Consider the following 25,602-nt stretch of genomic DNA (forward strand, 5'->3'; position numbering starts at 1 on the left):
TTTCTGTGTTCCAACATGCAAATGACTTTGAGGGCATGCTTCCCACATAAACTGACGATCACTTGCAAAGACATAAATAAGAAATGCTTGCCACATTATCCACAGATTGCCAATTAATTTTAATTTCTCTTTCTAGAAAAAGATGAACACCAAGAAAAAGAATCTCCATCTACAAAAACAGGTGCTTTTATATTCTGTCTTAATTCACTATTTTTATTAAAGTAAAAATTAAAACAAAGCATATAAGCACTTTTCATCTTATTTCCCGGTACTGTTTAGTCTTGTAGTTTTCTAGTAAAATCTAGTTTATCTGACATAAGGGTAATGTTATTGTTGGCAATCAAACATTTTGCTAAATATTATAACCAGTATATATAGGATTGCCAAACATGCTATTATAATACAGCAGTATTTTTGTTTTTTTGTTTTGAGTTTTTATTCAAATTCTAGTTAGTGAGCATATATTGTTATATTTGTTTCAGGAGTAGAATTCAGCAACTCTTCACTTACATACAACATACCCCACTCATCACAAGGGCCCTGCTCATCACCCATTTAGCCCATCCCCCACCCACCTCTCTGCCAACAACCCTCTGTTTGTTCTCTATAGTTAAGAGTCTCTTATGGTTATAATACAGCAGTATTAATGAAATAGCATTGCTTTCATGATTAACAAGCCCCTTTCACTGTTGTCAATATTAATATCATTCGTCATACTGATTAAATTGATTCACTGTAGTATTGTAAAGCATGTTGCCAAATTACACAAATTCCATTTTACTGAAAACTAATTATGAATTTCAACTTGATATCTTTTCTTAAATATAAAATAGAAAAATGTTAGCTTAATTCCTTAAAAAAATTACTATTCGATTTTTAAAAAGATTTTATTTATTTATTTGAAAAGAGCTTAAGCAAGGGAAGAGGCAGAGGGAGAGCAAGTAGCAGACTCCCTAGTGAGCAGGGAGCTCAAAATGGTGCTTGATCCTAGGATGCTGGGATCATGCCCTGAGCCGAAGGCAGATACGTAACTGACTGAGCCACCCAGGAACCACTCACTATTTGATTTTTTAAAAAAAGATTTTATTTATTTATTTGACAGAGAGAGAAACTGAAAGAGGGAATACAAGGCAGGGGAATGGGAGAGGGAGAAGGAGGTTTACTGCTAAGCAGGGATCCTGATGCGGGGCTCGATCCCAGGACTCTGGGATCATGACCTGAGCTGAAGGCAGATGCTTAACAAATGAGCCACCCAGGCATCCCTACTATTTGACTTTTAAAAAGTATGATAGTTGTGATGGTTCAAACACTAAGGCATATAGTATAGGAGGCTGTGAAAATATTCCTCCTCCTCCTCTCTCTTTTTCTATTCTACCAGTTCCCATTCCCAAAATATCCAATAGGTAATCGCTGTTATTTCTTGTCATCTCCTTCTAGCTATACACACACACACACACACACACACACACACACACACACAGAGCATATATACATATATATACACATATACATACATACACATACACAAATAAACATATATATCCCCACTTTTATTTATTTGCACAAAGATATGTATAAATACTGCAAATTACCCTGTCCCTAATATATTTTGAAGATTGTTTAATCTCAGCACATGAAGAATTTCTACACTAATAGTATTCTATTGTAAAATTGTACAAATTACTTAACTAGGGGTGCCTGGGTGGCTCAGTGGGTTGAAGCCTCTGCCTTCGGCTCGGGTCATGATCTCAGGGTCCTGGGATCGAGCCCCACATCGGGCTCTCTGCTCAGCAGGAAGCCTGCTTCCCTTCCTCTCTCTCTGCCTGCCTCTCTGCCTGCTTGTGATCTCTGTCTGTCAAATGAATAAATAAAATCTTTAAAAAAAAATTACTTAACTAATCTCTGATTGGCGTGTTTACATTGTCTAGCAAGTTTTGTAATGATATTCAATAATAAATATGTCTACCAATCTAGTTTTGTGAATTTATTTTTGGAGTAAAATTTCTTAAAGTAAAATTTTTTAGTGAATGGTGTATCCAGTGTAATTTTTATAGATATTTCTAATTGCTCTCAGATATAAGTTGGATTAATTTATATTGCCACAGTTATTAATTAGTTGACACAATTTTGAATGATTTGAATTCTTCACGATCATGACCATATGTTGTCATTCTTTTATGAATAAATGGGTCTTTAGGTGTATGGCTACATAATCAATGGTTTTAGTTAATAATTTCAGAAGAAAAAGAATATCAGAGAAAGAGATCATATACTTAGATGATATAGTTTTGTGTTTTTCACCTACCACTCATTTATTCTTCCTGAGATTTTATTTTATTTATTTAAAAAGGATTTTTTAAAAGGATTTATTTGAGAGAGAGAGAGCATGCAAGCAGGGGAAGGGTCAAAGGGAGAGGAGAGAAGCAGATTTCCCACTGAGTGCAGCACCAGATCTCAGGAACACGAGACCATGACCTGAGCCAAAACCAAGAATCTGACGCCTAACCTACTGAGACACCTAACCCACTGACCCACACAGGTGCCCCATCCTTCCTGAGATTTTATATAATCAGCTTCTTCATTTAAAATGCTGGATTGGGAGACTTAAATAATTAATATTAATATTAACGTGTATCCTAAAAAGATGATGCCAGAATATGCATTTTATGTTATTTAGAAATAATAAGGCATTCAAATTATTGTGAACATTTATATTGCATCAAATCAAAGATAAGGTTTCATAGGGGTAAAGAGACCAAGAAGATTCTATATTCAAAATCTTTGTAATTTCTTCTGTAGGGAATTCATTAGGATTATAACTTTAAAATTATTCAAAATGCATTTTCTATTGCTCATTTTAATATGTTTAGCCTATTCTTATTTTAACTCGAACAGACAGAAATACAAAAAGAAAAGGCTGATATTTTACCTATAGGTAGAAAATGACTGCTGGTTTTCTTTTCTTCTTTACTTTTTAGACAAACCTAAACCAACTTCAAGTAAGTGTACCACTTTAAAATTTTAAGAGTTTGCTATTTAATTAATTTATCTCTTTACATTGTATATGCGGTCAAAAAAAGTATGTTTATTAATGCAATAGCCAGTATGCCATTACCTATGTAAATGATTCTGTTTGACAAAGAATACTGTGTGTATTGTATTCATTGATCCCTGAACATGTCTTTATTGAGCACCTATTAGATATATTACACTGTACCAGGATATATGAGGGAAAGCCAAAAATGTTTCTTGCTTTCATACCTGTGTAATTAATACATTTACCAAGATAACTAATGCCTGTGTGGAAAAAGTGGTTTCATCTCTCTTTTATGTACTTCGATTTGTTTGTTAAGATGTATTGAGTAAACACAGTACGGAGAGTCCTCTAATAGTCACTACTGGGTTAAGAAAAATTCAGAACACATAATATCTGTCTCTGATTATTGAATCTTAGCACATTAGTCTTTTATTATCTTACTTTTTCAAAGCCTAAAGGTAAGTTGTTTTTAGTATTTCAGAATCTCTGTTTTATTTTGACATTCCAAGCAGTAATACAAATGCAACAGTTTTTGAAAATTTATGAAGTTTTATGTAATTTCATAAAAAAGAAATTATTGTTTAATACAGTTAAATTATGACTCAGACATTAACCTGGAGTAAAAATATGTGCATTTCAAACAAAAGTATATCTAGAGTTGTATCTAAAATTTTTAAATGCCAAGGAATAACCTGGTTCCTTAAGAGCGTCATGACAGATTCCTTATAAATGCAGCTACAATTTTCTTCTAATTGAATTTGATGTTAAAATATTAAACGTTGCCCTCAGGTTGGAGAAAATCTCTAGTACATTTAGTTTTTATTATTGCTACGGATATGAAAAGTATTGAAAAAATTAAGGGTTGAAAGTCAAACTTACAATGCTAGTATGATGTAACACCATAATCTCTTATAAATACTGTTCTGTTTACAAAACGTTATTCATTTTTCATCTTCATTATTATAAAATATTTTAATCAATTTTTCTTGAATTTTGGATATAGCTTCCAGAGAAGTTATAGAAGACTGATAATTAAATGGATCAGGTTTATAGAAACGTTCTCACTTGAACTGAACTGTGAGAAAGAATATATTTTTAAAAACCTGCCATGTTATATTTTAAAATATCGTTGGTGCATGCATTAACTAAAAGAACAAAAAGTGAGGCTGGTTTCGTATTATCATAGACTAAAGATAAGTAGCATTTTATATCTTGTCTCACTACTCTGACAGTTGTCACTGTGAGTTGAATTTATTTCTGTGATATTTTTCAGCCTCATCCCACAACCCTACCCATTGCATTTAGTGTAACGTCTTATACATGAAGTTGCTTTATTCAATGAATGATTGCATGCATGCATATATGAAGATCAGGTTAAAAGTCTGTGAAGATTTATAATTTGTAATTTGTAATTAAGAAAACCAACCGAAGGACTTCAAACTGATTAATTCTACCGTACGGGCATAGAATGTTTTAGATTGGTATGTAGAGTAGTTCTAATTTCAAAATAGATTTCTAGTTACAGTTTTCAGAGGTATTGGTTATTAGTGCATTTCTCTGCCATTTTGAGCATATGTGTTTACTGTCATTACTAGTGGCATTTAATAGGAAATACCTTGAGATAAAGCTCAATTGTCTGCTACTGAAATATAAAACTATTCTTTCTTTTTCTTTTTCTACTGTATTTTTTCTTTTTCTCCGAAAGAGGAAACATCAGAAGTCACAGAATCAGGTAAATATTAACTTTCCCAAAGGAGATAACACAGATCTGTGGAAACAGATCTGTATGTAAATTTTGAGTCTCTGTCTGGCTGTGTAACATTTGGGAAAATCCCTTAACCAGCTCAGATTCCTGGTTTCTTCACCTGTAGGACAGAGAAAATGACTTCCCGAAAGGCTCGTTATGGGTACTAAATGAGATAATATAGGCCACATTCCCACTACGTACGTGGTTGTTACTCATTACATATTGGTTTTCTTCTCACTCTTGTCTGATAACTGCAGTTGAAGAAAATCATCAATCAACTGAAACTGTTTTGAAAAGCGTGTGTCCACTTTTTGCTTCGAGATATTTTGCGACTCTCATCGTTTTTTCCCCATGGTTTACTTTTTGAGCATCCAGAGCACCAGTTTAATTCTCATCTCAGAAAGAAAACAATTGAAAATGTAGATGTTTCTCCCGTTGTAACTAGTTTACACTTAATAAATGCATGGCCTGCTCTAGCTTTCCTTCAAAGCACATAAAAACAAAAACAGAAAGAGAAGGGGAGGGGGCTCTGCCATCCTGGTGATTGAGTAAAGGCCAAATAACCAATCATAACAAAAATATATATGTCCTCACACACAGGAGGTATACTCTTCCGCCATATCTTGAAAATGCAGAGCCCTAACCCTCTCCATTTATGGGATTAAGTCCCATCTCCAACTGTTTACTTCAAGACTGAGTAAGAAAGTCATGTTTTTTGAACTGATGATTTCTTGTTGTTATATTCCCCCCACTTAGGGAAGAAGAAAACTGAAAAATCTGAAAAAGAAAGTAAAGGTAAAGATGACACTTAAAGACATGTACACCAAACTAACAGAAATATAGAAATACAGAAGTAAAAAAATACATAATTATTATCATTTAAAAACAATTCTGGAAAATGTGGATAGAGATTTTAAAGCACATATCAGAAATGCAGTTCACTGTAGGATTTTCCATGCAAGAGTCTAAGTATCACTTATTGTTAGATATCTAAAGAAAATAAAAACATAGGTTCTGCTATTTCTAAATTAACAATGTAGAATTCTTTTCATATAATGCCTGAATTGTGAATATTGACTACACAAAATTTAATTCCAGACCTCAGGAAGACCTATGAATAAATGTTATGTGACTCAAAATTACTTTTTCTTTTTCTTTACAGAAAAAACAGAAATGAAACATCTTAAAGAAGAAAAAGGTAATCTTTTAAAAGATGGAGAAGCATAATGCAAAGCCCTGAGGCCAAAATTGTTGAGTTGAGGCTTATTTATATCACTTTAAAATAAAACCTTTATTTGTGTACATGAGGAGTGCTAGTATGATTAAAAGAAGAAATGTGGAAAATAGCCAGTGGATATGTGGTAATAGCCATGTGGAAGGATGAGTGGATGGCAGGCCGTTCCTAGCAAGTGTGCATTCATGTGTTGTGCCTTTGGTGAGCAACAAGTTTAGAAGCATCACAAAGCAGCTTGTGTTTTTAACACTGGGTGTATTTATCTGGTAAACTACAAAATATAATATGATAATGAAGTTATCCGAAATATTTACAAAGGCCTTACTTATCAAAGAAATATTCTATCGGATCCAGAGGAAGGCATTTGTAGACATATCAAAAAGATTGTTAATAATAAGGTTGGTTGTTTTGTTTGTTTGTCTTGGTCTTTTTGGTTTATCCCTGAATTCAGTTACTTGGAATGACCCATTGTACATGGATTGTCCTTAATTTAAATATTATAATCCCTGCAATCATGTTAATCTGTTTATGCAAACAAAGCAATCTCTACTCCTGATATTTATTTTTTTTTCCTCTTGAACATTGCTTGTATTTTATTTTATTTTATTTTTAATTTTTTTTTATTTTTTTATAAACATATAATGTATTTTTATCCCCAAGGGTACAGGTCTGTGAATCGCCAGGTTTACACACTTCACAGCACTCACCATAGCACATACCCTCCCAATGTCCATAACTCCACACCCCTCTCTCGACCCCCCTCCCCCCAGCAACCCTCAGTTTGTTTTGTGAGATTAAGAGTCACTTATGGTTTGTCTCCCTCCCAATCCCATCTTGTTCCATTTATTCTTTTCCTACCCCCCAAACCCCCACGTTGCATCTCCACTTCCTCATATCAGGGAGACCATATGATAGTTGCCTTTCTCTGGTTGACTTATTTTGCTAAGCATAATACCCTCTAGTTTTATTTTTGTTAAGTGTTAGCAGAAGAGAAAATTTGTTTAAAACACCCTGAGAAAATATTTACAATATTTAAATTATTCCCATGTTCCCAAATCTTAGTTGAAGTGAGTCAAAATTTTCATGAAAGTTCCCTTTAAAACTTCATAGTTTAATTTACATTTTCCATATCGACAGTCTCAACAAGAAAAGAAAGTCTTCAATCACACAACGTGACAAAAGGTAATCTTGAATTAACTCTGTAAATATTCAAATGCTAAGTTGGTATGGAGGTGTCTAAATTATGTTTGCACTTAATATTAACACTGAATTTTTTAAAAACAAGGAAGTCTAGCATTTATAAACTTCTGCTAATAGCAGAGGAAGTGGACAGGTAGGAAATCTAGCAGGAGGTTTACATTTCAATGGAAAATTAGCAAATGTGAAGAAGTCGGAACATTAACAACATAAATATTCAATAAACTAATCCAGTACATACCAGAAGATAAATTTCTCTGTTACAAAAGACTTTCATAATATGCATAATAAGGACAAAAATGATATAGTTGTAAAAACAGATACAGCTGAGAATTATTTTATGTTTTACATAAATATAGCCAATATCATAAATACATTTTTTATTATCTAAATGTAGCTTTTTAAATAAATTCCACCTAAACAAAAAGTGGTTGGTAGAGGGAAAATGTCCGCATGTGAATGGCAGGAAGATGTCCTTTACCTAAAATGAGAATGACCTTTTTTGGTGATATTGACTATCAAAAAATTGTAAATGGATGTTATAACTGAATTTTATAGTCTGGGTGATATAATTTTAAACTAATTAATATAAAATGTAATAAGATGTAAGTGTTTTAAATTTTAAAACTCTAAGTAAACATGCCATAAATGAACAATTGTTTTCGTTCATAGTAAATGTATAGAACTCCAGTGTGGGAAGGGGAAATGAGGCTTATTTTTTCACTGGTCCCTTCTTTCTGTTTACTGTATTACGGACGCCTGCAGTAGCAGGCCATACCTAGACATATAATTTAGACATATAGTCATTAGTAATTTAGACATATAAATATCAGTAATATTAGAGGATAAAATTTAGAATAAAAAACAAACCAAATTTGTAGGAGCAGATAGGGGCATAGATTTTCTATTTCTGTTTTCTTAACTTTTAAGATATTGCTTAGGATCTTTTAAGATAATTAGCCAGAAGAATGAGAAGATACCAGTTACTTAAAAAAACTCATTGGCACATACTTTCCTATAATTAATTCATTTACTCCTCAGCACAAACCCAATAATCATGCCCAATTTAAAGATGAGGTAAGCGTGATGAAGGAAGTCTAACATCTCAGAATGTTTACATGGTAGGGAAGGGATTTAGCTCCACGTATGACACTAAAGACTTAATGAACTCAGTCAATCACAGTTCACTACCACATCACACTGCGGCTCACATAAGAGAGGAGAAGCTTTCTACTAATCAGAGCAGCCCAAAGGTAAACTGTAAATGTACCCAACTTTGTCCCCAAGGCAGTGGTCTGTTCGAACTATAACTAGAGGGCTGTACAAAGGGCTTAGATATTGGATGAACAGTACCTTCTTACCAATCTGGAGTCCATCATTTCCAAGGTTTTCATACTATGAATACACAGGAGAAATTACTATATATGAAAGCACAAGACTAACCCTGAGCTAGTTGAGAATACAGGCACATTCTTATTCATTCTTTCATTCAAAAGAAGGTTATTGTATTTCAATAAATGTTTATTGTGTTCCTTTTTTAAGTTCCTGTCTTTTAGCCAATGATAGTATTTTTAAAGGAAAAGTAACATGTTGTTTTGTAATTTTATACATGAGGCATGTGACTGTATTATCACTAAAACCATAAATATCTCAAATTAAAAAAAAATACTGGCATTAACTAATGCCAATAAATTTTTTGTCAATTTGTAATTCTTGGGTTTATATTAGAAACTCTGTAAGTCTCAAAATAAATCATGTATTGCAGATGCATTTAAAAATTTGTATTTTCAAGACCAGCCCTTTAAATTAGACTAATGTTGGGGTGGTAGCTACCCTTGTAGTGAACATTGCATAATGTATAAATTTATGAGTATAAACTCACTTATACACTTGAAACTTATGTAACATTATGTGTCAACTATATGAAAAAAAAGTTAGACTGTTAGTAGAAAGTAGATGTTACCAATCTTTTTTTTAAGAAAAAAAAAAGATTTACTTTATATTTTTGTCCTATATACATATACTTTAATGTAAAAAAACCACTACTTTGAAGAATTATGGCTTCTCATTGAAACTAACAGGCAAAAGGTTATGAAAAATTAAACTGATTTTGCATGTAGCTTTTTAAGGTTTAGTTTTTTGTCCTTATTATCTTTGAAAGGAAAACAATTCTCAATAATATAGTTTATGGAATTTGGAAACTTTAAACAAATATTTAGATTAATTACATCACACAAAGTAATTTTGCTCAAGTTAACTATAATTTGAGTTGAACCGAGACACTTAATTTTAAAAAGATCCTGCTGATTTTAGTAAGAGTTTTTATAAAAAGCATATATTGTGACATCTACAATGATATTTCATGTAAAAGTGATTAATATATTCAAAGATACATGTTCTCAGGCAATTGTTGTATTCTTTCATTAACTCTTAAATAATAAAGTCAAAAGATGTTAGATACTTTCATTTGGCCCATCAACATATAATGTCTTTGCATTTTATCTGAGTTAAACAAAACTTATTTCCTTTTTTTTTTTTTAGCAGGAAAACCTGCAAGAGTATCAAGTAAGTACTTCTTGTATTGATGATAAATTCTCTTTGGCATGCAGTATAAATTTCCAGCTGAAATTCATTAAATATTTATGTTTTTAATGTGTTCAGAGATTGAGTCATTTCATACTAAGCCTTCTGATAGGCATTTAACTTTTAAACTTAGTTATGTGAAACTTAAAAAACTATGTTATTTGCAATGACTTGTAACAGAAATACTTTATCATGTTCTCAAGTTTGAAGATTAAAGTGACTTGCATTCCAATACATGAATTTTTTTCAGCTATTGAAGTAGAATGAAATAAAATAATCCTGTTTCTGCCTTAAACCTTCAATCACTGAAGATTTGCTGTAGAGCATATATGGTTCAGCTATGATGTTTTATTTTCTGATGTTTTCCAATGTTTGTTAACTTAGATATAATTTTGTATCTGAGAAGAATGACATAGTTAGGAATGGATCTAAGCTCGTATGTTGTAAACAGACAAAACTCTCAGAAAACACCCCCTAAAATACCAATATCTATGTACAGATAGGCATTCTAAATATACAGGGTAAACTGTAAATTTTCCTATAAGCTCCTAAAATTCTGGGAAATAGAAATCTTCCTTCCATATTTCCTGATTTAAAAAAACACCATTTTAAATCAGTGCTGTCTAGTGTAAAATCATGTAAACAACACATGTAATTTTACATTTTCTACTAGATACATTAAAAAGGTTAAAATATGTTAAAATAATTCTGTTTAATTAACTCCCTATATAATATTTCACTATGTATGAATACAGAAATATATTGATAGTTTACACTATTTTTTTTTAAATTGTTTGTGTGTTTTACATGTATAGCACATTTCAGTTTGTACTGGTCACATTGCAGTACCCAAAAGCCTCATGTGATGAGTGGCTGCTGCATTGGACAGAGCAGATCTCAATATTTATTGAGTGCTTCCACTGTGCCCACCACTATTGAGGACCGTACGAGACAATCATTAAATATGGTACTTGCCACATACCTCATTCAAAGCGCTTTGACTGAAAATAATAGAACCCCACATGGACTTGCTTCAGGGATTTAAAAAAAAGAGAGTGATTACAAGGGTCCAGCATTGTCTTATTGATGCAGGGCAAAGCTCTCACTTGATCCTGAGGTAAGCCCTTCGGGAACAATCCCACTCTACACTCTTCCCCTGTAGCCAAAGGTAGTCAGGGCATACTTCATGAAGCAGATGATTCCAGAATTTGTACTTTGAAGAATGGTTAGCTTTGAATAACTGGAGAAAGAGAGAAGTGATGTAAAAGAAAAACTCACTTCTCCTGTCTCTTCACTCTTAAAGCAGTTACCACACTCCCAGCACTTCCTACACCATGTTTTTTTTGTGTTTTGGTTTTTGTTTTCCACATCAAGAAATTTTTTGTGACACCAGCTTGGTGTCATTCAGTCACTTCTGACACTGACGTGGAGTTAGCACAGACCCGATATTGTAAGGGCTCAGACCTTTGTGTTTAGGGTTCAGAGACTGCTCCCTAATTCAGTTGCCAATTTTAAGTAGTAGGTCCCCAAGTTACTCACAATTTCTGTCCAAAATGGCTACAAATCGGAGGGTCTTGTGACTTCCTCCCTTGGATTCAATTATTTACTAGAACAACTTAGATCTCAGAGAAACAATCACATTTGCTAGTTTATTATATAATAAATGATATGATAAAGGATACCATAGGATTTGGGGTGAGACACTTTCCTTGTTTGTAGATATGTTTACCAACCCAGAAGTTCCTTGAACCCCATATGTCTGAGATTTTTTTATGGAAGTTTTATTACATAGGCATGATTGATCATTAACTCAATCTCTAGCTCCCTTTCCCTTCCTGGAAGATGGGGAGTGGGACTGAATGTTTCCAGCTTCTAATCATGGCTTTTTGGTGACCAGTCCTCATCCAGGAGCCCGCCAAGCATTGCCTGATTGGAACAAAAATACTTCCATCACTCAGGAGATTTAGAAACTCTATGCCAGGAACCAAGGGTAGATGCCAATATATATTTTTTCCATTATTTCAAAGTCAGCAACCAAAAAAGCATGGTGTGTAGAGGCCATCAAGAGAGGAGTTGGCTGGAGTTAAGGGCTAGTGTCAGAAAGCAGAAGAGCAGTAATGGAAACATGTCCATGAGGTAGAGATCCTGCAGGCCAGAGGACTTAAGACTTACTGCCACAGAAAACTGTAGTTTACTTTATAAAAGGGAGTAAAAAGGGAGTTGTTGGGAAGAAATAAGGTAAATAAGAAGTAAATAAGAAATGAGAGTTGTAACTGAAAAGAGAAAAGTGTGACAAAAAAATGTCTAATCTTTCTTATGGATTATAGGAAATAAATATCCAAGGATATCATGTGAGGATACATTTTTTTTTTAGTTTTTTAAAAATTTTTTGAGATGATACATTTTAATAAATTAGTTGCTGCACACAGGAAGATTATGTTCTCCATAGCATATTTTTTTTATCATACCTTTTTGGAGGCAATCATCAAAACCTTCAGATATTTATAAAATAAAACATACTGCAAGATAATTTAAGCTGAAGATCCATTGTCCTTTTTCTGAACTCTTTTCAACATTATGTACACGTGTATTTATTTTTGGCCAGACTTCTTTTTATCTTTCAGCCATTTATTTGTCTTTCATAAAGGAGGTTCACAAATAGCTGTTGCTTTGAGCCCATTGTTCCCTTCCACCCATGTTCTCTAACTCCACTCCAGTGCCTGCCTCTCTTGTCTTCTGGACTGGGACCAAGTCCTCTACCTCTGATAGGCTGGTTTTTCTGCTTTCGTACTAGATGTACAGATACTGTCCTTCATTCCCAGATTTTTTGGCTGGGAAGGAAGAGAAGGCTAATATGCGGGAAAGGATCAGTATAAAACAGAATGGCGGTATCGCTTCCCGAATTCTGGTTCACTCTGATTGAGATGCTTGAAACCATGAGGGTGGATTGGATTCTCAACTACCTGGGGTTTTATTGTAGGGATAAAGAAGATACCGATGAAAATCAGCAATACACGAACATCTCTGTTGTCCTAGTAAAAGTGACATTGCAAAATCAAATTTTCCATAATTCACAGATGATTATGGTTTAATTGATACTTGTTCTTGTGGGTGTTTTTCTTTTTTTAAAAGGATGTAGCTTTCTGATTCTAAATGTCCATTTGATTTTCATTCTGTATTTTTTGTAGGTATGGTAAATATATAGTGAATAATTTGCTTTCCATGGAATTCAGAGGAAGACACCAAGGGATGTTAGACTGTATTATATTTAAGATACATTACCTTCAAAATTAAAAGCAAATTGAACACATTTTTGAATTTTAAGTGGCACACCTATTTGATATTAATATTTTAAGTCTCAAAACTTTTTTTGAAAAAAATAAATAACTGTACATCCAAAAACATTACTCTCCAGAAAGTTGCCCAAAGGCAAAATATGAAATAAAACAAAAGAATGAAAATGTGCATTATTAAAAGGCAAATGGTGCCAAGGGAAGACTAGCACCTAGAATAATTCAGGGCTCCTGACATAGCTGAGACATTGACAGTGTATTTACAACAGTGGGTGTGAGGCATCGAGGAAAAAACAAATTTATGGAAACCTATAGTTCTTTCATTTTTATTGTCTGGTAGTCAATGCTTAAGTAAATTTAAGTAAAGATAGGTTGGTTTTCCCCTTAAAATAAGTACTTTTTAAAAAATATTTTACTTATTTACTTAAGAGAGAGAGAGCATGTACAAACAGGGGAAGGGACGGAAGGAGAGAGCTGAGTGTAGACCTGATCCCGGGTCTGAGCCGAAGTCAGATGCTTAATGGATAGGGCCATCAGATGCCCCTAAAATGAGTATTTTAAAAGAAGTGATACAGTAAGAACATGCTTGAGATTCTCAGAATGTGAACAGTGAGCATTTTGTCATTAATAACTCACCAAAATTATCTGCATTGACAGGTTTGGGATAATCAAAAAGCCTCTGGGATCTAATTTTGATATCAAAGATATGAATTTAACTTTTTAAGGATATACTTAAAATTTAATCTTTTCTAGAAGTTAATTACTTTCTAAGGAAACTCAAGCCCAGCAGAGGACTAGTAAGGATTTCCATGTTTTAGACAACTTCCTTTATAGCTTATATTTGTGATTTGCTTTGTAAAGCAAACTTTTAAAACACTCATTCATTTTTTTGGTTCTACATTTTCTTTCTTTTTGCCTAAATATGGTATATTAATAAGTAGTTTGCATCAATATTAAAAGTTCGGCAAAAATTTTAGATATCAGAATTAAGCTATTTTGAAATTTGTCTGAAAATTTAAATAAGCACAAGGTGCTTAAAAATTAAGCAAGGAGGGACACCTGGGTGGTGCAGTCCATTAAGACTATGACTCTTGGTTTCCACTCAGGTCATGATCTCAGCATCCTGAAATCAAGCCCCACATCCAGGCTCCAGGCTCAGTGTTGTATCTGCTTAAGACTGTCTATCGCTCTGCCCCTTCCCACCTGTATACTCTCTCTCTCTCCCTCTCTAAAAATAAATAAATAAATATTTTAGAAAAATAAAATTAAACAAGGAGATAAAGGTTTATAGCATTTTTTAAATTTATACATTTGAAATAACTTAGGTTAAAGACTTCTTTTGAAAAAATATAATTAAACATAATCAAAGTATATCGTTTGACATAATAAAAGTGTTACCTATTTTGTATTGACTATATATCCCTACACTGAATCTTTTCAAGAATTTCAAAAAGCCAGAATTTACTAATAAGTATGTACTTCCCATTTGAAAGAATATTTTACTTTTTAAGACAAACATTAATGAGTCTGTGAATTATAAAATTATAATCTAGTGGCAAAAAGAACTAATTTTCATAAATTCTTAAACACAAGAAGAGCATGCTTTGCTTTATGTTGATATTATCCATAATTCCCTTTCATAAATAATTAATGATCTTTTCTAAAATGATTGAATTCAACAAATGGTTAATTCATGTCTAAATCAATTTATTTATGTCCTCTCAGACTAATTAAGGTGATTTGTTTTTCTAATTTCATCACATGTTGGTCTCTCATATATATCAAATTGTAGGACGTATTCTGAGATTTTTTTCTTAATGTTATGCTCTCAGATTCATCAGTGTTTTAGTGTAGCTGTAGCTTGTTCATTTTTACTGCTGTATAGTATGTTACTTTGTGAATATACACATTTTAATCTATATTATCAATAGATATTTGCTTTGCTCCTAATTTATTTAAGATTTTTGTGTTTATTTTTTGACATCTTAATATGGAAGCTTATTTTAATAGTTTCTACCTTTCTCCTTTATTAATATAAGCATTTAAGGCAGTAACTTTATTTTTTTTATTTAATTTTTGTGTGTGTATGTTCCAAAATTCATTGTTTATGCATCACACCCAGTGCTCCATGCAATATGTGCCCTCCTTAATACACACCACCAGGCTCAACCAACCCCCCATCCTCCTCCTCTCCAAAACCCTCAGTTTGTTTCTCAGAGTCCAGTCTCTCATGGTTTGTCTCCCTATCTGATTTCCCCCATCTCCCTTCTCTGCTCCATCTCCCAATGTCCTCCATGTTATTATTTATGCTCCACAAGTGAAACGATATGATAATTGACTCTCTCTGCTTGACTTACTTCACTCAGCATAATCTCCTCCAGTCCCATCCATGTTGATACAAAAGTTGGGTATTCATCCTTTGTGAGGGAGGCATAATACTCCATTGTATATATGGACCATATCTTCTTTATCCATTCATCCGTTGAAGGGCATCTTGGTTCTTTCCACAGTTTGGTGACTGTGGCCATTGCTGCTATGAACATTGGGGTGCAGATGGCCCTTCTTTTCACTACATCCATACCTTTGGGGTAAATACCCAGTAGTGCAATTGCAGGGTCATAGGGTAGCTCTATTTTTAATTTCTTAAAAATCTCTACACTGTTTTCCAAAGTGGCTGCACCAACTTGCATTTCCACCAAGAGTGTAAGAGGGTTCCCCTTTCTCCACATCCTCTCCAACACACGTTATATACTGTCTTGTTAATTTTGGCCATTCCAACTGGTGTAAAGTGGCATCTCAATGTGGTTTTAATTTGAATCTCCCTGATGGCTAATGATGATGAAAATTTTTTCATGTGTCTGTTAGCCATTTGTATGTCTTCTTTGGAGTGTCTGTTTATGTCTTCTGCCCATTTTTTGACATGATTATCTGTTTTGTGTGTGTTGAGTTTGAGGAGTTCTTTATAGATCTTGGATATCAGCCTTTTGTCTGTAGCGGCATTTTCAAATATCTTCTCCCACTCCGTGGTTTGCCTCTTGTTTTGTTGACTGTTTCCTTTGCTGTGCGGAAATTTTGATCTTGATGAAGTCTCAAAAGTTCATTTTCACTTTTGTTTCCTTTGTCTTTGGGGACATGTCTTGAAAGAAGTTGCTGTGGCCAATGTCAAAGAGGTTACTGCCTATATTGTCCTCTCAGATTTTGATAGATTCCTGCCTGACATTGAGGTCTTTTATCCATTTTGAGTTTATCTTTGTGTATGGTGTAAGAGAATGGTCAAGTTTCATTCTTCTATACATAGTTGTCCAATTTTCCCAGCACCATTTACTGAAGAGACTGTCTTTTTTCCACTGGATATTTTTTCCTGCTTTGTCAAAGATTATTTGACCAGAGAGTTGAGGGTCCATATCTAGGCTCTCTATTTGTTCCACTGGTCTATGTGTCTGTTTTTGTGCCAGTACTATGCTGTCTTGGTGATCACAGAGACACAAATTACTAAGGAAATGTTGAAAAAGAAAAACAAAACTGGGAGCATCACATTGCCTGATTTCAAGCTTTACTACAAGGCAGTAACTTTAAATGCTACTTCAGAGCACCCCACAACTTTTATATGTAGCATTTTCATTCTCATCCAGTTGCAAGTATATCTTAATTGCATTGTAACAAATTCTATAGTATTTTACATGGAAGTTTTAGAACTTATTCTTAAATTTCCAAACCTGTGGGAATTATAAAGTTCATCCTCTTTTAACCAGCTTCTAATTTAATTATATAGTGGCCTGAGAAAATGGTCTACTCCTTAAAATATGTTGAGCTCTATCTTATGAACAAATATACTACTAGTTTTAGTAAATATTCCATGTCATTGAGAATAATGTGCATTTTCTAATGGCCAGAAGTGTGATTCCATATTGATTGAGTTAAGCTTCATTGTTTTTTAATTACCCTGTATCTTCATTAATTTTTTGAATATTAGAAGTATCAATAATTGAATAAAGTATATTGAAATCTCCTACTATCATGGAAAATTATCAGTTTATCCCTGTAGTGTTATCAACTTTTATATCAGGAGCTGTTATATAAGTTCTATACAAGCTTCATTGTATCTTTCTGGTGAACTAAACATTTATCTTTTTTATGATAACTTCTTTTTTTAAGATTTTATTTATCTGAGAGAGAGAGTGAGTGAGAAAGAACAGCGGCAAGGGTAGGAGTAGAGGAAGAGGGAGAACAGACTCCTGCTCGAGCAGGGGGCCTGATGTGGGGCTCGATTCTGGAACTCTAGGATCATTGCCTGAGCCAAAGGCAGACGCTTAACTGACTGTGCTACCAGGTGCCCCATGGTAACTTCTATATTCCATATAGTGATCTTTTTGTAAATAAAATGACCTTTTTTAAAGTGAAGTGTATCTGATAGTATTACAATTATCCCAGCTTTCTTCTGGTTAGTATTTTATCAGAATTTTTTTTTACAAATCTTTGTTTTATGTCTTTTCATGATATTTTGTTTCAGATATGTCTTTAGTAAATAACATATAGTTAAAATTTACTTTTTATTTTTACTCAGTCCAATGACCTTCACTTTTAGTCTGATGAATTTCAACTAGTTCTTACCATCTTGCCTGTTGTTTAGATTTCTCATGTCCTCAACACTTTTTTATATTTTTTCTTGTCTTTTACAAATTGAGCATTTTTCCCTAAACGTGTTTTTATTTTCCATTTTCTAGTCTCTATTTATCTGGAAGATGACACTCTATTTTTCTCCCTTTATGGTCACCCTTGACATTTTACTATACACAAAGAATAAAATTACTATAAAACACCCTCTTCTCAACAAAAGAAGGTGCTAAAACATTTAAATTTCATCACACCCTACTATTAATGTATTCATATCAATATGACTCTTTATCTTGATTAACAATTGTCTTATGTAGTTGGCTGCTCCCTTTTTGGGGGCATAAATATTTACAATTGTTAGACCTTCTTGGTGGGTAGACCCTTTAAGAATGATGTAGTGTCCTTCTTTATCTCTGACTACAGTCTTTAGTTTAATATCTAATTTATCCGATATGAGAATCACTACCCCAGCTTTCTCTTGAGGCCCATTGACATGAAAGATGATTCTCCATCCCTTCACTTTCAGTCTGGATGTATCCTTAGGTTCCAAATGGGTCTCTTGTAGACAACATATGGACAGGTCCTGTCGTTTTATCCAATCTGCAACTCTGTGCCATTTTACGGGAGCGTTTAGGTCATTCATGTTGAGAGTGATTATTGAAAGATAAGTTTTTATCGACATCATGTTGCCTGTGAAGTCCTTGTTTCTATAGATGGTCTCTGTAAGTCTGTTCTATGACACTCTTGGGTTCTTTCTTCTTTTATAGAACCCTCCTTAATATTTCTTGTCCTGCTGGCTTGGTGGTCACATACTCTTTTAAACCTTGTAGATCTTGGAAGCTCTTTATCTCTCCATCCATCTTGAATGTCAACCTTACTGGATAAAGTATTCTTGGCTGCATGTCTTCTCATTTAGTGTCCTGAATATGTCTTGCCAGCCCTTTCTGGCTTGCCAGGTTTCCATGGACAGGTCTGACATTATTCTGATGGACCTTCTTCTGTACATAAGGAATCTCTTTCTCCTAGCTGCTCTCAAAAGCCCTTGTCTAAAATTATGTTTCATCTGTCTTACAATCAAGTGCCTCGAGGTCTTTCTAGATTCGTTGATCTTGAGGGGTATTTTTTCTACCTCTAGGACACAAATGCTGGTTCCATTTCCCAGATTGGGAAAAATTTCATGGAGAATTTGTTCAACTATATCTTCTAGTCTTTTTTTTTTCTCCTTCCCCTCAGGGATCCCAATAATTCTGATGTTGGAACATTTCATAGCATCATTTATTTCCCTAATTCTGTTCTCATGGCTTCTAAGCTATTTGTTCCAGGCTTCCTCCTGATCTTTTCTCTGTCAGTTTGTCCTCTAGATCACTAATTCTATCTTCTGCCTCAGTTACCCTAGCTGCTTGAGTATTTAGATTAGATTGGATCTCATTGATAGCTGATTTTCATGCCAATTTCATTCAATATTTTAATTCTAACCTTTCAAAAATTCTGAATGTCAGATTGTGTCAGTATTATTTCTTCATTCTATATGTGTCTATCTTCCCCTACAAGTTTCTCAGAACCAATGCTACCATCTCTCTTGCATCTCTCATTTGGTTTCAACATCGTGCTTCTCTAGCAGCACCTGCTTTAGGAGTGTCATGAGCAAAGGCCTATCAGTGGAAAGCATTCTCAGTCATTATTGATCTGACAGTGTCTTTAAATCACCCTTATTCCCAAAAGCCTGTTGTGAGGCACAAAATCTAGGTCACTGGTTAGGTAGTTTGCACATTTTTGATATTTTTTTTCACTGTATTGATTTCTCTTCCTCCACAAAGCCAGGGGAATTCTGTTACCAGTTGAATTGTCATTCCTTCCCCTGTGATCTATCTTTTCTCTCTCCTCTTTACATATTTTCTCTTTGCCTTTGATCCACTGCAGATTCACTACAGTTTATGGAGTGGGGGCTTCTTTTTACAGTGAAACTCCTCCAGGAAACATGGAGTCCTTTTTTTCCCTTTTATCAGTTTGGAGAATTCATAGCCATTATTTCTTCAGATATTATCTCTTCGTTTTTTCCTTCTGCTGATTATTAATACGTTAGGTATGCACACCTTCTCTTCTTTCAAGATCTCTTTCAAATTTTTCATCTCCTCATTTCTCTATGCTGTGTTTAGTGTAATTTGATCAGTTTTAACATACATTCACTAGTTATTTCTTCATCTCTATATAATGTTATTTAACTCATCCAGTGAGATTTTATATAATTTATATTTTTATTATAATAGTTACTTTTAAAGTCTTACTGGTTATTTTCATAATATCCTATTCCTTGGCCTTATTTTGAATTCATATTTCACTTCTTAAAATATTTTATATCTATATTAAAGTTTGAGCATAAAAATTTCAGTATGTGAAGTAGTTTGTTATATGAAGTTGTTTATTGTTTTTTCAGACTCTCCCTCATGATTTTTTTTTTCTTTCTGTGATTGGAACTTTAATTATGAGCTCATACTCATTTTTTTTTAAAGATTTTATTTATTTATTTGTCACAGAGAGAGAAAGCAGAGAAAGCACACAAGCAGGGAGTAGTAGGCAGAGGGAGAAGCAGGCCCCCCACTGAGCAGGGAACCTAATGTGGGACTTCATTCCAGGACCCTGGGATCATGACCTGAGCTGAAGGCAGATGCTTAACTGACTAAGCCACCCAGGCATCCCAGCTCGTACTCACTTTTAGCTAAACGAATTTTTCTTTGTCTCTGTTTTCCCTGTCCTTCTCAACTTTTATTCCACTCCTAGCAGTTTCTTACAATTTGTGGGGTCCTGTCCTGGAAGTGAGCCCTGGCTGTTAGGTTTCCCATGGTCACAGGGTACCTCATAGTACCTGCAATCAGACCTCATGGTGAACCCTTTTTGCTCACCTGCTCTTGAACTGGGCAAAGCTCTTCCCAGTTTCAGCTGATGGTTTCAAGTTGTCAATACTCACTTTTCAGAAAATACCTACTGGCTGTTTAAGGGTTCTCTGTTCGGGGTGTCTCTCAGACTCCCTATTGTCTCCCTCTACTTTCTCTCCTACAGACACTAATACTTGGTAGGTTTTGACTATTTGTTTGTTCCAATCCACATGCATTTTAAGGTTCATTTTGTTTTGTTAAAAATGTTGTCCACGGGTCTCACTATCTGTTTTTACAAGGGGATTTGGAAAAGATTTAAATACTGTGTTGTCACTATCTTCTCAGAAACCCATGAGGCAGTTATATTTTCATCTCACCATCCCTGGCTTAGCAAAGGTTCACAGGCTCTGTGCCCCCATTTTGTTCCTTGCATAATTAGTTTCTGAATTCCAGTTTTAATATAACCACTTGTCCACAGTGTGAACTACCCTTTCATGTATCAGCAGGTTTTCTTTTTCCCCTCTCAGGGCAGGAAGGAGGATTCTGGAGGGTTCCTTTATGTACTCTGAGCCCAGCACTTCAACAAAAACTATGATTTTGTGGTTAATATTGTCCATTATTTTATCAGTAGAAGTAGAGTCCAATAGTTGCTTTTTTAATATTATCCACAAACCCTATTTTAACAAGATTCATGCCTTACCTGTCTAAATTAAAAAGTGAGACTCCAATGTTTTAGTTCCAGGCAATTGTATAGAATTTGATATTAAGACTTTGGATAATCTTTAATTATAGAATCCTAAATTTCATCTTCTATAAAACAAATCCATTCTCAGTTAATACATATATGCACAAAGCTTTGAAAAAGGAAACTATACCTTCCTATAGCATTTAGTTTAAAGCTTATTTCAGGATATATATTTTTTCCTTAGAAATGATCATTTTATACAATGACTTTTGTTTTGTTTTGTTTTGTTGGGGGACCTTTGTTGGGATGGAATACTACAGGAGATCATTTGCTGAAATGGAATGCTGATGAATACTAACATCAATGTAGGGTTTGTTAAAAACAAATCAGCACCAAATTCATGATAGAAATGCAAAAGTCATCATTGGGTAGTGGCTGATAACATGGAAAATGCTTTAAAAGCTGTGTAAACTTGGGACAGCTACATAACATCTCTGTGTCTGGTAGTCTTATTTTTTTTTAATATGGATAATAATAATAATATTACCTCAAAGAAATTTGGGGGAGATTAAAGAAGATAAAATGGTAGGTGCATAAATAATAATTGGTGTCTAATAAGTGGTTTATTCATTGCCATCCATGAGGGTGATGATGATAATGACGGTGATGGTAATGATTATGCCATGCTGTGTTACCATTCCTACTTAGGAACAGGTTTTACTTATTAAGCTTATCAAACTGGGTAACACGGTAAGGTAAAATCATAATGAGAAAAAAACATCTTACTCAATTTGGGGTGGACTTAAAACAATCTTGGTTTTTAAAGTAAGGGTGATTATCCTCATGAAAATTTTGCTTCAGGAGAAAAAAAAATGGAGCAGTAATTTGGTCAAAGCTGTTGAAGCTTTTGAAGAGGTACCAGCTGCTGTGCTTACCTCCTCTGATTACTTCTTTTGCTAGACCTCAGAGAAAGTCTGTGTATAAGGCACACTTGGTCAAATGTTTGTCACTAATGATTATTAGTCTTTGGATACCAGCCATGTGGCCTCATTCATTTATTGGTGATGTTAAGTTGTTCTGACATTGCCCTCAAGACAGTCATGTCTCATCCTCAGACTGACAGGACAGACACTCAGAGAGGATTGCATACGTTTATTGAACACCCTTGGCTTCCCTGTGTGCAAAATTCCAAATGTGAACTGTCTCCGCATTCTTTATTACCCCCTGAGGTCAATCTCAAGAATTCTGTGGATATTGCTCAGTGAAACAGTTAATTTTGTTAAAACTCAGGTGATCATTTTAAAAAATGGTATAGAGGAAACTTTCACACCTGAAAATGAAAATAAACAGGGTATCAACTGCTGCTTTGAACTACCATGGCTTCTTTTGATTTCTTGAAAACATGTTAACTCTTAGAATGTAATATTCCATTAAACCATTTATGCATAATTCAGCAAATCCATTGAGAAAATAACTTAAAGCTTTTGGTATTTCTATAGAGACAAAGTGATGCAGTGAATTAGATAAAATAAGAGGAGCAAAAATGAAAAAAAAAAAATCCATGTGAAGTTACTTCTGTGTCAATGCTTTAGGATCCCAGCTGTTTACCTCTAAGTATTTCTTGAAAATCTGCACAAATCAGAATAGATTGCTAGTAGAAATAAACACGCAGTAACTGCTGGTACACATGCATGCATTATTTAGGTAGTTTTTATTTATTTATCATGCTTGCTAAGAGTACACAGAGCAGGCTGGGCACTACACAGGAGAGTTTATCTTTAAAAATAAGAAAAATAAAATTCACAATCTACACCATCAATGTGGATTCCTTGAAATTTTTCTTCTCTCCAAATTACAATCTCTTTTAACATTTCCCATTATTTTACCCACCCCTATGCTCCCATGCTCAGATGAGGAAGCTTTGCTTCTCACCCAAGATTTATCACTCTCTTTCTCCTTGACGCCATCCCTTCTTGCCTTCCCCTATTCTGGCTCCCTCCATCCTGCAACTTCAGTTCTTGCTCTAAGAAACCCTCCTCCCTTCGCTTGCAGATGTCTTCAGACTTTTCTCGCAGAGGAAATTTTCCTTGCTCCTTCTGCTTCCTGAAGTTGTTGTACTTTTGCTTTCATTCACAATCACACTTCTGAAATAAGTCTCCCACCTGTTCTTCAGACAACCTGAATGTTGCCCTCCAAGATTTTCCTCAAACAACACACTTAAAGCTCAAGCCAGATGTCCTAATTGTTGAGCTTAATTATCTTCCTCACGTCTCCCCCATTCTCTGATGCACTCCACGTTGTTGGTTTCTTGTCCTGTTTGAAATGTTTTCCTCTCTAGGTTTTCATAATACCAGACTCTTTTCTTCAGTCTGAGCATATTTGCTCAGTATGGGCTTCTGCTGCTTTTCCTTTTTCCAGAGGATTACTTCTTCACTTCTGAGCTTCCTTTCCTCGTCTTCACAGTCTTCCTCTATGGGGTCATCCCACCTTGCTATCCACCTCTTTGTGGATAAGACTCCAAATTGTTGTGATGCCTAACCTGCCTTATCATCTCTGGCCCCACATTTTCAACTCCCGGTTTCACCTGTTGTCTGCACAGGTTTACAACTGACCTTCCTATCTTATCTTTGTTCTTTCACTCTCCCCCAACCCCAGCAAATCCTAAAGGGAATTGCCATATGATTTCCATTCTTCAGCCACTTAGACCTAAAACCTCAAATTCTACTTTGGCTAATTACTCTTCTTCATTTCTGGCTCTAATTCAGTTGTCAAATCATGTTCGCTTGGACTCTTTCTCTTCTGAACAACTGCAGTGTCTTTTCAGCCCATCCCGTTGGGATTTCTGTCATTCCTCCATTTCATGTCTGTAAAATAGATCAAGTTTTCCAAAATTTCAAATTGATTAGGCCATTTATACAATAAGTGTTTAATATTTCCTCATGGCAAATTTAGAATACATTCTACATTTCTTAGCCTGAGGGTCTAAATCCTCTATGATCCAGTCTTAAACTACATTTTACATTTTTTTTCTATAATCACTGTCTATATTTATGGGAAATACCAAACCAGTTCCACTTTCTACGTTCCTGATTTGCCTCCATCCTTTGATCCTGTCATTCCTTTTTCCTGGACTTTTCTTCCCATTTCTGATCATAGGATCCTTTATTGTCTGTCTCTGGTTCATCATGATTCCTCAAGGTCCATCTCCCACAGGATAGCTTCCAGAAAATTTCTTTGATCTCTGTAGGAAGAAGTGACCATTCTACCATGGAAAACATCTCACACTTATTTTGCTGATCATCATATACTACCTTGCAACCCATAATATTTTCTCTGGATACTAGTCCATTTTCTCTCCTTGACTGCAAATCACTTCCAGGTAGCACTGCATTGGCTTTTCCAGGGCACATAGCAAAGTGCTCTGAGAGTAGAGATAATAAGTTTAGTTGAAAGAGGGAGGGTCTAGAAGTTCTAGAAAATTAGCTTTATCTTCTTTTAATACCTTGAAAGTGCATTGCTTAACACCTTTTAAATCCCCTGAGTCTCAGTGTTCTCTTGAAAAATTGGGATATTCCACCTATTTCTTAGCATATTGAGACTAAAGCAAATCTGTAAAGTACCTAGTACAGCACCTGCACAGAAAAAGAGCTGATTGTCATTATTGTTGCTAAAAGAGTGACTATTTCCTAAATGAATGAACTGCAAGACAAGTTTAAGGTAATATATACTTTGTAAAACTAAACTGATCTTTTTAAAAATATGTTTTAATTTTGACATTTTTATATTATTTTTTCTTTACTTAATAGTTTATTTTTCCTTTGCTGTTTTCAATTAATTTTTTGCTGCTACATACATTGCTCTTACTTACTTTAAGTTCCTTTAGAAATGGTTGTATTTGGGTCTTTTTTAAATTTTTGAATTTTAATTCCAGTGTAGTTAACACACAGAGTAATATTAGTTTCAAGTGTATAACACTTGAATCAATAGTGATTCAACAATTCTATACATTACGCACTGCTCATCATGATAACTGTACTCTTTTTTTTGTTTGTTTTTTAAGATGTATGCATTTGTTTGAGAGAGAAGAGAAAGAGAGTGCACACATGAGTAGGGGGAGGGGCAGAGAGAGAAAATCTTCAAGCAGACCCCCTGCTGAGCTCAGAGCCCCACATCAATGTCGGAAGTGGGGCTTGATCTCAAGACTCTGAGATCATGACCAGAGCTGAAACCAAGAGTCAGTCGCTTAACTGAATGAGCCACCCAGATCCCCCACATCATGATAAGTGTACTCTTAATTCCCATCACCTATTTCACCCATCCTTCTACCTCCTCTCTGGTA

At 34.4% G+C, this 25,602-nt stretch overlaps 1 protein-coding gene across 2 annotated transcripts in view; it reads left to right on the forward strand.

The window, feature by feature from the left end:
* The window catches only part of TRDN (triadin), a 391,091-nt gene that overhangs the window by 350,595 nt on the left and 14,894 nt on the right, over positions 1 to 25,602 (forward strand). For both annotated transcript variants that reach the window (XM_080806278.1, XM_080806279.1), the window contains 7 exons: positions 137 to 181; positions 2,979 to 2,999; positions 4,743 to 4,769; positions 5,541 to 5,579; positions 5,947 to 5,982; positions 7,156 to 7,200; positions 9,757 to 9,780. In XM_080806278.1, coding sequence (XP_080662404.1) covers positions 137 to 181; positions 2,979 to 2,999; positions 4,743 to 4,769; positions 5,541 to 5,579; positions 5,947 to 5,982; positions 7,156 to 7,200; positions 9,757 to 9,780 — 237 coding nt within the window. The remainder of the gene's footprint in view (positions 1 to 136; positions 182 to 2,978; positions 3,000 to 4,742; positions 4,770 to 5,540; positions 5,580 to 5,946; positions 5,983 to 7,155; positions 7,201 to 9,756; positions 9,781 to 25,602) is intronic.

This window comes from Martes martes (genome assembly GCF_963455335.1).
Source record: "Martes martes genome assembly, chromosome: 6".
NCBI classification, from domain to species: domain Eukaryota; kingdom Metazoa; phylum Chordata; class Mammalia; order Carnivora; family Mustelidae; genus Martes; species Martes martes.